Source organism: Notamacropus eugenii, chromosome 1 (genome assembly GCF_028372415.1).
Source record: "Notamacropus eugenii isolate mMacEug1 chromosome 1, mMacEug1.pri_v2, whole genome shotgun sequence".
NCBI classification, from domain to species: domain Eukaryota; kingdom Metazoa; phylum Chordata; class Mammalia; order Diprotodontia; family Macropodidae; genus Notamacropus; species Notamacropus eugenii.
Window position 1 is genome coordinate 235,451,176 of NC_092872.1, and position 15,472 is coordinate 235,466,647.

The following is a 15,472-nucleotide window of genomic DNA, read 5'->3' on the forward strand; positions in this document are numbered from 1 at the left end:
CATCAATGCTATTAATAAAAGCATGTTATTTAAAGTTTAAAAAACTGTAACTAAATTTCTGTATTTAAAATATAAAGAGAACAAACTTGTCACAAGCTGTCAATCTCTCTGGCTGCGAAATCGACATCCAGGCATATCCATTTAACTTGTGACACTATTTTATTAGAAGCATGTCTATACCAAATGAATAATTAAGTATATACACACACATATACACACATCTATATAAATAATACAAACCTCTCTGACTATCAAAGAACTATCAAGTAAAGGCAGAATCCTATCACTAAGAGGCATACTCTGATCAAAAGGAGCTTAATGTCTTTAAATGGGAAAGGAAGTAAACTAAGAACTTCAGAAGCCCTACTAATATAGCTAACAAAAATTAAATGCTAAAAAAAAAAACAAAACCAAACCCCTATAAACTCAAAATGGGACCTATGTAGGATACCTAACTTTTTCAAATGATTTTTTTGTTTTTAAATCTTACACTCTATAAAGATATGAACGCATTTTTCTACATTAAACTTTTTCCTTATCTTTATTGTTTGCTATTTGAAGATAACCCAAAGGGCAGCAGAAAGAAGCACCGCGGATAGGCAAGAAATTACACAGAAGTGCTATGAAATATGTCAGAAAAAAAGCATGACTTCTCCCCTCCAAAAGATGGGCGGCCAGGTTTTTCTATCAAGATCCATGCAAAGTTACAAGAACTCAAGGAGAGTCTTAGTACAGGAGGGGGATTCGTATGGCAGATTTATAGGAGAACAATGACAAGAGAAGTACAGGATGGGCAGGTCCACTGAAGCTTTTAAGATTCAGTTATTGAAACAATTTAGCTACCCAGAAATGTGACTGATAAAAACAGTATTTTATTTGGTACAATATCTAATAGCAAGGCGGCATGGCACAGTGGATAGACAGCTACCCTTGACGACAACATGACTTGGATTCGATTCTCTTCTCTGACTTATAATAATAATAATAAGAGCATAGCACATTACAAATATTATCTAATTATATCTTCACCACAACCCTGGGAAATAGGTACTGTTATTATTTTACATTTTATTACATGCTATTATTTTACATTTTACAGATGAAGACACTGAGGCAGAGATTGACTTGTCCAGGGTCACAAATCTAATAAGTGTCTGAGTCAGGATTGAAACTTGGGATTTCCCAACTCTAAACCCTAAAACCACTCAACTATGTGACCAATGTTAAGTCATGTATCCTCTCAGTGCTTGAGGCAACTTTCAAAGTCTATAAAATACACAGGTGCCAATCTGCATGGAGAGTAAGGATCTTCATCTGGGACTTCACTATACCAATGAAATCAGAGATCTAGTCTCTGTTACTACTATTTGTGGCTAATTTATTAATTCAACCAATTAACCAACAGACATCTATTAAATGCCTAACATGTGCCAAGCACTGTGCTAAAAACAGAATACAAAGACCAAAGTGAAATAATCTCTCCTCTCAAGGAAGCATACATTCAAATTGGAGGAGAGGGGGTTGCAAAACATACATTTATAATAATTTACACAAAACAAAGGCAAGATTGTTTTGGGAGGGAGAGGAGGAAGAATTAGGAAAGCTTTAAAATGTAGAAGGTAGCATTTGAGCTGAGTTTTGGTAAAAAAAAAAAATTTGATCTCAATAAAGCAAAAAGAATATAAATGTTAATTCAAAAGTATGTTGAGTCAGAAAAATCAAGTAAAACTTCAACAAGTTCTAACATATTTACAAACATGAAGATAACCAGTTTTTACTGTATTTATATTATAAGAAATTTTTATAAAAGCTAGATGCCACTCACATGTGGGATGAAATAATCTGAAATATTTTATAAGTAATAACACGATTAAATAAAATGCCCCTTCTGGCACTACAACTACCCTAGGAAAAGAGAAATTTCTAAATGTGGTTACTTTATCAAGTCAGGCAAGGGGAGATGTTTATTATTGCACAAGCCAATGAAATCTAAGTAGATTCTAAATAAAATCTCCAAGTAGATTGTAAATGCAACATCATACAAAACAGACTTCAGGTGGGCAATTACTAAAAGCATCTGACACATATGGGAAACACATTAAGATCAACTCTCCTTAGAGGCTGCCATCTATTTTTTCTCCTGGTTTTATAGTACTTAGAGTATTTCTCATGAAAACATCTTATGTCAGGAATCCTTTTGATCAATCTAAACACTCACAATTCAACCTGTGAACTCATCTTCCTCACTTTTAAATGTCACCCACGGGTTTTTCTCAATTCAATAAAGCCCCCATTGTCACATCATCATGCTGGAATAGGGGTTCTTAACCCAGGGTCCCAAGAGATTTCAGGCCTTCTCTGACCTTGCATGGGGCAAAAAATTATATTTTACTTCAATATAGTTGGTTTCCTTTTAATTCTAAGTGTTTTGTTTTGGGTTTTTTTGCATTTAAACACATCACTCTGAAAAGGGGTCCTTATGCTTCACCAGATTGCCAGAGATTCTGACCAAAAAAAGGGTTAAGAACCCAGGCCTGGGGTCACCAAAAGCAAACGAGCAACCACAAAAGGCCTGCAGTGGATCTTGGGCGGGCTCCACTGGCATTAGAGGGCACTGTTGAGCTATTCATGGTGAGTTTTTTCTCTACTGTAGTTACCACCAGTGGCTGTCATAACACTGCTCCTAAAAGTAAATTGTATTTGGTTTTGAACCTTCAATTTTAAAAACAAAACAAAACAAACAAAAAAGCCTGCCCACTCGATCTTACCTATAAACTGGATGTCTACAAAGCATTTCCCTGTGTAAGGAACAATGAGCTTTTGACTAAAGTAGCCAAACCCAGATTGGCACAGAGCAATATGGGGAAGATTAAGTTATCCTGAACACTAGGACGGGATTTAGTTGCAGAGCCCAAAGAGGAACTCTGATCTATCCTATAATGCCAAACAAAGGAACATGAAGATCCCGAGGGCTTGAGTTTCAGTCATGAAACATACACTCACTTCAAGGCCTTAAGATTTCTCTACCTGAAGAAGTAGGCTGAACTCTTCTGAACATAAACTAATTCCTGATACACAAGGTTTCAAGGTATTATTCTTATCACTTTTTTTCTTATTAAAAATAAATGAAAGGTGTTTAAAATAATTTTTGTAAATCATGTCTGAAACACAATTCCCTTAAACCAGAGTGTTTTTCATGTGGATTTGAATACTGTAAACTAAAAATAAATTAACTTTTAAAAAAAGAATTAGTGTTTTTGTTCTTTATGCATAAAGTTTTGAATTTATAAGCCAAGAAGAAATCTCTAATTCTTCACCTCTCAAATATGTCACCATATTGAAAGCAGTATTTGAAAAGAAACATCTGAAACTTTTGAAAAAGAAACTCTCTCCCCTCCCCATCCCCTCATATTATACAGTATTCTGTTTATTGAGGTCCCTCAGATATATGACTTGGTTTAGAGACAAATTAAAACTACCAAACTGTGCATTTGATTCAGAATAATTCATTCAAAGAGAGGTGGATGAGAAAATTCAGAACTTGATGGAACCTGCCACTATGCTTTGCAGCTTCTCTTTTCCTTCTATTCTGTCTCACCTGGTGAACTCATCAGCTTCCACGGGTCTAATAATCATCACTTTCATGCAGAAGATGCTCAGATAGACATATTTGTCCTTTATATCTCTTCTGAGCTCTAATCCCAAATCAACCACTTAGTGGATATTTCAAATTGGATATCCCAGAGGCATCTCAAACTCAGCATGTCCAAAACAGAAATCATTCATTATCTTTCCTCCAAAACCCATTCCGTCTTCAGATCTTTACTCTTACTATTGAGGGCACCAGTATCCTCATGGTTACACAGGTTTGCATCCTTGTTGTTATCCTCCACTATTCACTCTCACTCACTTACTCCAAATAGCTAATGCCTTGTCAAATCTTCTCTTTTTTATCTTTACAACATCTTTCAGATCTATCATTATCTCTTTTCTGGTACTGCTAATACCATACTTCATATCATAATCTTTCACCTGAATATTCTAACAACAACAATTCGATCTGGTCTCTTTATATAAAGTTCTTCCCTACTCCAATTCATACTCTACTCAGCTAACAAATGAATTTCCTAAAGCATAAGTCTGACCATGTCACTCTTTACTCAGCAAACTCTTTATTACCTCCAGGATTCAATATAAAGTACTTTGTCAATTAAAGCTTTCTACTATCTGATAACCTTCCTGCTTTTCTAATCTTTTTATACTTTATTACCCTCTATATAATCTAAGGAATACTGCAGTTCCTTGTATACAACACCCCATCTCCTATCTCTGTGTTTTTGGCATTGGCTATACCCGTACCTGGAATGCAGTTTTTAATCTACCTCTTAGAATCCCTGGCTTCCTTCAAGATTCAGCTCAAATTCCACATTCTCCAGGAGGCGATTCCTACTTCCTCCAGCTGCTAAGCCCTCCTCCCTAAGTTTACTTTCCATAAATTTGTATGTCTCTTGCATGAAACTGTTTATTTACATGTTGTTTCCAGCATTAGAATACAAGTTCCTTAAGAAAAGGGAATGTTCTTTGTCTTTCTCTGTATCTCTAAGTGTTTTGCATACTCCCTGGCATACAGAAAACACTTAATAAATACTTATTGATTGGTTACTCAAAAAACTGTTGTTGAATGCTTACATAAATGAGAATTAGGACTCAAAATTTCTAATGATGAATGAGACACCACCTATTCCAACATAAAACAATGGTACTGTCTCACAGGGTTTAACTAAATGGAACATATTGATAATATTACTGTGTCTTTGTTACTATGTATGACACTATAACCAGACAGATGCATTTTAATGAAACTGTATCAAAGAGACTGTCAAGGTCTCTTTAGCAAACATTATAAGTATATTATTCATGAAGAATGTAATGTCTTATTCATCTCTTCCTTCTAAGCCACAGGCTAAAGGCCATTAATAGTGGCAATACCTATTAAATAAGACAGAAGACAATGAATTTTCATTACTCTTTATTTAAGAAGGTTACCCTCTTATCTATTCTTTTAGCCGTTCTTATTATTAAGAGAAAAGCATTTCAATTTACTTATGCCTTTTGAGGAAAACTTTGACTCTATCAATAATCAGTCACCAACTCTTTGTCTAGCTGTAAAACTACAGGAATTTCTCTCATTCCTGGATAATTCTTTGGTGTTCTTGCAGGCCCATAACTTAGTCTCCCATTTTTTCCTTTCCCTTTTTAAATATCATAATTCACCAGTAGCTGCCACAATCTAAAACCAGAGGTGCTCTAACTAGAAAAATTCTTTAAACTGAAGCTCTGAGCTATTTAAAACATTACAAATGTGCTCATTATGTCATACAGTTTGCTAATCTGGAATTCATACATCTACTGATCTATCCTACAAAAATTCACTAAGATCTGTACAAGCAAAGTATCACACAAGTGTCCATGGGAGAAAATCAAATATCAAGATCAAGCCTTTTGCTGGCCTCATGGAGCTCTCAGAGAAGTTTCATTTCATCCACATCCAGTGGGATCTCAATGATGACAATGCTGGTATTATTAGCAGCTGGCATTTCTATAGTAGTACTTTATGGTTTGCAAAACATGACCTAGACAAGATCTCATTTGAGTATCATTACCACCCAGTGCGCTAAGTACTACAGGTATCATTATCACCACCTTAAAGATGAAGGTCCAGAGAAGGGAAGGGGACACACAGCAATCACATATGTAATGTCAAAGATGGAAATTTGAGCCTAAATCTTCTTGATGCCAAGACCAGCACCCTATTCACCGGGGCACACTCTGAAGTGTTGTTTAAACACAACTATTAATGCTATCTGGCCATTGGTCTCTTTTCCTTTTCAACATTTTTAGAGTCCATGATTGATGTTAGAAAAATTATTTTGAAGAGGGAAGACTTTTAAATGGACAAAGAGTTTAATTTTATAAAGAATCTGTCCTATCACAAAAGACAACTATTAGCAAGCACACAAACACACTAACTTACCACTGCTGCCACAGTCTGCACAAGACAGGAGTTCTTCTGGTTTTTTCTCTCGATTTGATTCTTTCGTCCCCAAACAGAAGCTACATATTGGAATGGGATCAGCTCGAGGCTAAAACAAAATAAAATTTTTTTAATGGTTAGCTTTACCTTAGCCACACAATATTTCACTTTGAAATGAAAACGAATGAAACAAAACCAAAAAAAAATTCAAATATGTCTTATACAAGGAAATGGCACCCATCTTAAAGATGACTGTTACTATTAATTAGAATCAGCAGTAAATGAATGGTTAATGCTGTAAGCTCTTTATTTTACATAAATACAAAAGGTATTATCAAAACTAACATCTAAGGCAAAGCAACCAACAAAGATCATTTATCATAAGGAATATATTTGAGGTCCCAACTGTTATCACAAACAACACCTTTAACAAAATCATTCATCTAATGATCAATTAGAAAATGATTCATATTTCTATAGTGAACTAAAAAGTCCATAAGATGAACAACCCTGTGAATTAAGTAGTAAAAGTATTATTACCTTAATTTTATGCAAAAATGTATAAACTGAGGCTCAGAGAGGGTAAGTGACTGCCTGAGGCCACCAGAGCTAATAAGTGTCAAAGCTGGCTGGAGCTTGAATTACCGTCTCATAACTATGAAAGCAATGCTTTCTTCACTATACTGGGATGAATGGGATGGCATGAATGTAATTTAAATAGGATGAGATTTTTTTAACAAGATCATTGTTTTGTCAAATATTTAAATGCAGCTTATTATTATTTGTCTATTAAATATTAACCAAAAAAGACCCAGTTTCTACAAGTGACATAACTAAGACCAGCACCACAGAAGAATAAAATATGTTGGTGGGATCACTAGAAAGGACAAAAAGGCCACCATTAACAGCTTCAAAAATATGTTCTTTTTCACACCAAACTTCAAAAATAAACCGTGCTAAACAAAGGTGAATTCTCATTTTCTGACATTACCATTTTGTAAAAGAAACAAGAAAACATTTGTCTAACCCCTAGCACCCTATTAGGATCACTATGGAAATCACTCTTAACAATGTATAAATCTGCATAAATTTTCAGGTTTCTCAATTGCTATTTACCACTCCCAGCAACTGTAATGTTCTTATCCACAGAGTAGGTGATTTTAAACTGCAGAGGTTTCTTTTTATCAATCAGAACATACAATAGCGTAAGAAAAATAAATTTTCAGTTGAAATCAAAAGGTTTTAAAGTTGTTATCTAGCTGGTTAAATGTTTTACTTTAAGATTTTCCAATCTGTTTATTTTAATATCATGGGGTCAAAAATCTGTTAGAAACACAACTCCATAATAATACCAGGGAAAAATAGTAATTGGGCCTAAACTTATAAATATATCTGGTCAGAGAGAAACATTTTACATTGTGCTAAATAAAATTTAGACCCCAGATGTACATATTAACCTTACCAAAAAAAACCCTGCATAGGTACTTAAAAGATCACTTTAAAAATAAGTAAAGAAAGTATTTTATCATCTCTAAGGGCTATTTCATGGAATTTCAACAATTTTCTTTAACATGTTGCAACATCTCTAAAAACAGAATTAATCCTGCATCTAAGGAAAGTTCTATTAGAATATTCAGATACTGTTCACATATGATTATTAGTATTATTTTACAATTTGGGAATTTCTTATGCTCTTCCTTTTGGCTTAATTTATACTTCTAATGTGTTTATTCTTTAGAAGGCAAAGTAACTATGAAATTTCATTTTTATTTCTAGTCACAGCCAGAAAAATAGAACACAAACAGTAAACTAGAAAAATAAAAAAATACAAAGTATTGCAAATTGGTCACTGATTCTTGCCAGTTTTTAAAATGCCAGATAATCAGTGCCACATAATTATGGATCCATAGTTATTACTTGTGAGTGTTCAACTGCAGTACCTTGGGAACACTTTTATTCCTTTAAATAGCAATTAAAAGAACAATCTGATTTTAAAGTGACAACATTCCCCTGATAGATTCTAGCTAAAACCCAGTCTTTGCACTAATGGGATTCTTGCTTTCATTTGATACAACAATGCTCAAGCCATTTCTGCCATCCTAGCAGCGCTAAATAATTTACGAAATGTCACATATCATTCTCGCAATGAAACAAATCCAAATCTACAATCCCATTTATCTTTCCCAGATGAATTTTTAGCTGCAAGAAAGACATGGCCATCAGCCAGCATTCATGTTCATTTTCGTTTTTTAACTAAAGGTAACATAAAGGACAAAGGTTGCTAGTAGTTCATGGCTAGAAAGAATGATGTCCCCCACTATATACAATAATACAAAGCACAGATATTGTCATTTCATGCTATGTTTAAGAGAACCCCATAATGCTGATGTGTGCTTAAAACCATTTACTTAAGGATAACTATCTCACAATACTCTTAAAAAGCAGCAACAACAAACCAGCGCAGTATATAGAATTATTGATAATTCAAGATACTTTTTTGTCAACATCGGTATAGAAGATTCTAACTTTTTAAAAAATTATCACTTATGTAAAATAAAACTTTTAAAGCAATGTGTGCAAATGGGTCAAAGAATTATGACTCACCATCCTCAAACATATACAGACTGTTTCAAAAAAAATCCTTTTTAATAAATTAAAATGGATTTCAATCACAAAGGCTGAAATTAATGACCTCTTGATATTCTACAATCCACTGAAAGGAATAATATCTGAATAGCCTTAAAACAGAACAAGGAACAAAACTTCAATTTCTGAATTTCTGTCTCTGTAACTTTATAAAAGGCAGCTAACCCTGGTGGTTGTGTTATGTTTTCTCATCGATTTCTGTTGTACTTCAGAGTTACCAACTCATATGAAAAGATTGCTTAATTTACAGTTAAGAAATGCTCTGCATGAGGAAGGAGACAGAAGCAGGAGCTATCTTGGTCACTCCTATGGCAAAATCAAGAACAATGACCTGTAGACCTTCCTTCCATAATGGCTACTTTTTTCCATCTTGTTTTGATAGAGCATGAAGGACCCTGGGATAAGAGGTCTTCATGTGTCTACCACTGATTTCATTAGTGACACAAGAGGCAGGGGATTAGGTGCCATGAGACCTAGGATCTTGTCCCACCTCTGTACTTAACCAGCTGTGCAATCCTGCTGAGTTTTAGTTTTCTCATCTACTAAGTAGAGTAGGGGTGTAGTTATGAGAAATCCTAGAGAGTCAGAAGTGAGAAAGTCAGAAGGCTTTAGATGAATATGTAATTGACTTTCAAAAGGGTAGGTTCTGAGAACTACTGATTAGTGAGATTAATGCAGATCCTTGGTAAAATTCTAGAAATGTTAAATTGATAATTTATGGGCACTATGAGTCAAATTGGGATCACTAAAATGAAGTCATACAAAACTAATTTAATTTCCTTTTTAAAAGTTGGATTACTAAAGTTTATCATCAGTGAAATGCCATAGATATAATATCCTTAGATTTCAATCCAACAGTTAACAAAGTAACTAGTTAAATACTTCTCCACAACTTGGGAACTTAAGATTTAGGTGTTCGTACAGTTAGGTGAATCCTTCACTGGTTGTACCACTGTAATCAGCTGATGGAGTAACAACTGCCAAGACAGAAGAAAATCTCTAGTAGCTTGGGGACTTGTATGAAGACAAAAATGGCATGCTTAGCAAATCTGTAAGCAGAAAATTCAGAACTGTATAGCTAATATTTTGGAGGACAAAATCAAGATTCAAATAGTGCTTAAAAGGTTAAACAGATTGTTGCTGTTGTTATTGAGTCATTTCAGTTGTGTCTGATTCTTTGTGACCCCATTTGGGGTTTTCCTGGCAAAGGTACTAGAGTGGTTTGCCATTTCCTACTCCAGTTAATTTTACAGATGAGGACACTGAGGCAAACAGAGTTAGGTGACTTATACGGGGTCTGGTGGCAAGCCTCTAGTCTGAATTTGAACTCAGTTCTTCAAGCCCAGCACTCTATCTATTGTGCCACCTTAGCTGCCCTTAGGTTGAACAGAAATAAGATTTAATTAATTCCAATTCCCAAGCATCTAAACACTTGCATACCTGCCTGGAGTTGGAAATGCAAAGATACAAAATAAAACAAAACAGTCCCTGCCCACTAGAAGTTAACCCTTTACTGAAGTGACGCAACATGTACACCAACACATATACTAGAAGAAAAAATGAGGAAGGTTACGCTAACCATAAGGGAAGATGAGGGAAGCCTTCATGGAGAAGGAGGCACTGCACAGAAGCACTGACTAAAGTCAAGTTTCTATAAGGCAGAGATGAGATGGGGGAAGGTTTGGTGTGAATGCCCAGAGCTGGGGCAGGAAGAGTGGATGGAGCTCAAGAACTGGCTACAAGTTCTGTTTTCTTAGAATGTGGCAGAGCACAAAAAGCAGGAGACTATAAAGAAAGGGCAATGGAAGCCAGAATGTAGAGGAGGAACCTAAATGCCAGAGGAGTTTGCATTTTTTCTGTTACAGAAAACGGAAACCAACTATAGAAATAAATAAAGGTCTGATGTGGGATCATCGATTCAGAGGATGAGGGAACTCCAAGATGATCCAACTCCATTTTACAGACAGGGAAAAATGAGGTCCACTGCAGTTAAATGACTTGCCCTAAAGCACAGTTCTGACCTTGGCACTCACCTTCAAAATAAACTCTATTACCTTTAGAATCAAACAAAAACTCTTCTGTTTGGCATTTTACCACCTGACCCTAACCTACCTTTCCAAAATTACTGAACGCTTTTTCTCTTTATACACTCTGTGGCTCAACCCAACTGACCCTCCTCATTGCCTTGGCACATAAGCTGCCCTTATATACCTTGTCCACTCCCTTCCTCCCTCCCTCCTTCCTCTTAGAAACCTAAGTTTCTTTCAAGGGCTAGCTCAAATGCCACTTCCCAAAGAAGGCGTTTCCTGATTCCCCCAGCTGCAAAAGCCTCTCCGAAGATTACCTTGCATTTCTTTTTTGTATATATATACTGATGTGTATAAATAATATTACCTCCCTTACCCCGCCCCCAATATAATTTCCTTGAGGGTTTTTGTAGCCACAGTACCTATCGCTGATGAAATCCTTTTTGAATGATTAATTGCCTATGGTCTCAAAAGAAGTTATCAGTAAAGCTGTGAATGAATGGGAATCAGCTTCTCTAACTCCAAATCTAGTGTTCTTTCTCACGTACAAAATGATAAAATTATTCTTTAGGAAGACTGTAGGAGAGACTGGAGATGGAGAGAGAATAAATAAGATGGGAAGAGTGGAGATCTGGAGCACAGGGAGAAAGAGTGGTCTTGGCAAAGGAGTAGACAATGGAGGGAAGATGCAGAAAGGTGACCTGGAGTCAGGAAGACCTGAGGTCAAATTCTTCCTCAGATACCTCCTAACTGTGTGACCTTGGGCAAGTCAATTCATTTGTTAGTTTCCTCACCTATAAGATGAGAAGAGCAATATCACCTATCTCACAGGCTCATTGAAAGGACCAAATGAGATAATATATGTAAAGTGCTTTGCAAACCTTAAAGTCTAATAAAAATGCTAGCTGTTGTTATTTTTACTGTTACTGTTATTCACTGTAAAGTAAGAGGCAAGGATCTGTGCTAAGAAAAGAGGTTCGGGGTAGCACTGGGGTCTTTCGGAAGAAAGGAAAAGTTTGTAGCAGCTGCTGAAGTGGGGTAAAACAAAAAAATAAAAATTCTCCTGGGCAGTAAGGTGGGTCTTGGTGAGGCTAGCTAGTTAATATAAATTTGCAGTTGATCCAGTAAGCATGACTTTACCATTAAGAATTCAACACTTTCGAAGTACCAAGGAGAAAAGATGAAGGCAGGGACCCAGGGTTGAGGATAGCAGGCCACCAATGGAATCAGAACAAAGGGGCAAAGGAACCAAAGGGAGAGGACAAAACACAGTTGAATATGTCAAGGCTGTGAAGGAAAGGAAGAAAGGTCAGATCGGAGGTGATGGATTGGGAGAAAAGGGATTGACAGACAAACAGAAAATTTCAACGTGGGAGAGAAAAATGCAAGGATAGGAGATTATTAAAGTTTTCAAAATAAATAAAAGCCCAGAGCTCAAAAAGACAAATTAACAAAGTAGATTCTAAAACCTGAAGGAAAGATGACTGGCAAATCCTTAAAAAAGAATACAAGACTCTTATTACAAGGCAGGAAATTGAACCAATGGTTGATGAAACACAGAATCCTGTAGATTCCCAAGAAAAAAGGGAATAACAAGAAAATCCAGGATGATTCAGTAGAAAAATGAAATCCATAAAATAAATTAGAAAGAAATGCAGTTCAGAACTTAGAAGATATAAACAATGCAGAAATCATCCCCACAATAAGATAATAAATGTAAAATTTTAAAACTTATTCAGCAGATTGAAAAGATGACTTTAGAATGAAGAACTCACTAAAGATGTGAAAGACTAAAGATTTATAACATAAACACATGGGAAAACTGGAAGAGAAGAAGCAAAAAGCAACTATTTTAAAGAACATGTGAATTCTTCACTGAAAAATTTTAATCAAAGTTTTCTTCAAAAAAAAAACCCCAAAAAAACAACACATGAATTCTGCATATACCAAAGTAACTGACATTGACAAGATACTAAGAGACAACTTAAGGTCTCCCAGAAGAATATAAGGTCTCCCAGAAGAAAATTTTAAAACCTAAATACTATAATGAAATAATGTAAGAGAACTGACCAGGACTTGTGAATATAGAAAACAAAGCATTCATCAAGAAAATCCATAAATTACACCCAGAGCAACAACATGTTGTACTTCAAACTCCAAAGCAAACAGAGATAAAATGTAGCAATTTCAACATCAAATAAAAAATTCTGCAAGTGACAAGGAGAAAATATTTTTAAAAAGGAAATTTGATTAATAAGACTGTTTTACAGTCACCAGAGATTTCAAGAGAAAAGTGAATAAAATGTTGCTTTAAAAAAAGAAAGGAGCTCCAGCTGAAAAACAAATGATACACTTTGAAAATTGTCATCTAGTTATCAAAGGTAAAAAGATGGGCATTTCGCTAAAAAGAAGCATCTGAGGCATTCCATTCAAAAAATGTGCAAATATTACAAATAATTAGAAGGGCCAGAAAGGCAAATAAGTCAATAAATCAAATGCACAAGCATTACTTATTAAGCACCTACTACATGCCAGCCAGTCCTGGGGATAAAAAGGCAAAAACAGCTGCCATCAAAGAGCTCCCTCCATTAGTAGAGACAAGCAAACACCTATGTACAAAGAAATTTTGTATAAGATGACTTAGTCATATTGGAGAGGGAAGGTATTCACATTAAGGAGGGCTGTGAAAGGCTTCTGCAGGTAAGATGTTAGCTGAAGTTTGAAGGAAGCAACAGAAGCCAGAAGCCAGAGGTGAGGAGCAGGAAATCCCAGATGTGAAGGATGGTCAGTGAAAATTCAGTCAAAAGGTGACATGCCAGGTCTTGGGTAAGGAAGATGGATCAGAGTGTATGGTGGGTAGCAAAGTGTAACAGTGCTAGAAAGAGCAGAGGGGGCCAGTTTATGAGGGGCTTTAGAAGTCAAAGGATTTTATATTTGATTCTGGCAGCAAAAGAGGGCAACTTTATTTAGTGGCAGTGAGGTGATGCAACAGTCAGAGCTCTAGGTTTGGAATTAGGAAGATGTGAGTTCAAATCTTGTCTGACATTTAACCAGCTAACTATGGATTCCTGGGCAAGTCACTTAACTTCTGTCTGTCTCAGTTTCCTCAACTGTAAAATTGAGGCTCATAATAGCACCTACCTCCCAGTGTTGTGAAGATCAAAAGAGAAAGTATTTGTAAAAACAATTAGCACAACACCTATTTAATCAATGCTTGCTCCTTTCCCCACCAAATGAGTAAGGAGATGATAGGGCCAGACTCGTCCCTTGGGAAAATCACTTTAAGAGATGAGTGGAGGACAGAGTGCAGTGAGAGAGACTTGAGAAGAGGAGGCCAATTATAAGGCTACTGCAGTAGTCCAGGTATGAGGTAATAAAGGTTTGTAACAGGGTGGTGGCAGTGTCAGAGTGTCAGGAGGGGAAGTATAAGACAAATTTTACAAAGGTAGAATAAAAATATTGGCAACAGATTGGATACGGAGGGTGGTGAGAGCAAGGAATCAAGGATGACATTTTTAGTAAGTATAATTATCAATAAAAGAATAAGTAATGAAAGAAATTACCTTGTATTTGGGATTTTTTTTTCTAAAAAGAAACAAACTGACTTTTTGGGTTAAAAAAGGACAAAAAGGCATCATCAAGAAATATAAAAAAGTTCACAAAGGGATAATAAAGGATAAGCAGAACTGAAAGTGGTGGAGTCAAACAGAGGCAGAACTAACTAATCCCAGAATGCTCCTAGAGGTGAATCCAAGGATTGCCCATGGCAGCATGTCAGGGTGAATACAATATGGGAAGTGGAGAGGGCAGGACAGACAGGATTGGAAATTCACCCAGAGCAAATGTCTGAGTGAACAGCAAAAAATGATGATTCCTGGTATCTCAGAAAAAAAAAAAAAAAGATGTTTTGCAAGAATGGGACAGGAGGCAAAAGGGAAGAATTCAGTCTGTAGGAATAAAGAGGAAGAGATTATACTTCAGTGGGGAGAAGAAAAGCCCATTCACCGAAAGGGATTCCCATGGAGAAAGAGTCCTGTGCCTGTGATGAACACAGGGTGGGAATCTCATGAAGGATTTAAGTTGGAAGAGGCAGTTGATACTTTGGGAGACTACCTTCCGTGAGGGTACTGTATTTCCACTGCATAGAAAATCTATGTGAGTTCTTAAAGTCATCTGGCACTCAAAATGGAAAAAGGGAAACCTACTCAAGAGATGAGATGATGAATCCACTAGGAAGTAAAAGGATCTAGGTAGGGGAGGGTAGAACTGGACTGCATGATTTGGGACACAGGCCTCTACCCTGGGGTCTTTCTTCTATATCACATCATTTTCCTCATAAATCAATACTTCTTTAAGAGTGAGATACAGCAAAGAACAGGATGATGGAGCAAGATCTAAGAAGGAAATAATGTTGAAATTGGTCAGAAGAGGAGCTCAAAGACGGTACTTCTGAAACTTTGGGGAATCCCATGAAGAACACAAGACAGATTTAAAAAGGAATAAATGTGGGTAACGTCCCCAAATCAGAGAATAAAATCTCAAAATGGATTAGAAAGGAAGACAATTAATGAAGAAACAATGCAAAGAAAATACTCCTTAGAAAAATGAGCAATAAAATAAAATGAAGCTAAATATAAGAAGCCAGAGGGGAGGAGAATTAACTGAAAGGAGAAAGAAAAGGATCAGCCTCAATGCATACATATAGCTTAGTCCCATTCTAGATATCTATGAGCAAGAGAACATGCATGCATCTAGGTGGCTCAGT

At 36.0% G+C, this 15,472-nt stretch overlaps 1 protein-coding gene across 12 annotated transcripts in view; it reads right to left on the minus strand.

Annotated features, from left to right (window-relative positions):
- KAT6B (lysine acetyltransferase 6B) overlaps positions 1-15,472 on the minus strand; it is a 222,955-nt gene that overhangs the window by 83,797 nt on the left and 123,686 nt on the right. For all 12 annotated transcript variants that reach the window (XM_072628090.1, XM_072628083.1, XM_072628089.1 and 9 more), the window contains one exon: positions 6,035-6,143. In XM_072628090.1, the coding sequence (XP_072484191.1) occupies positions 6,035-6,143 (109 nt within the window). The remainder of the gene's footprint in view (positions 1-6,034; positions 6,144-15,472) is intronic.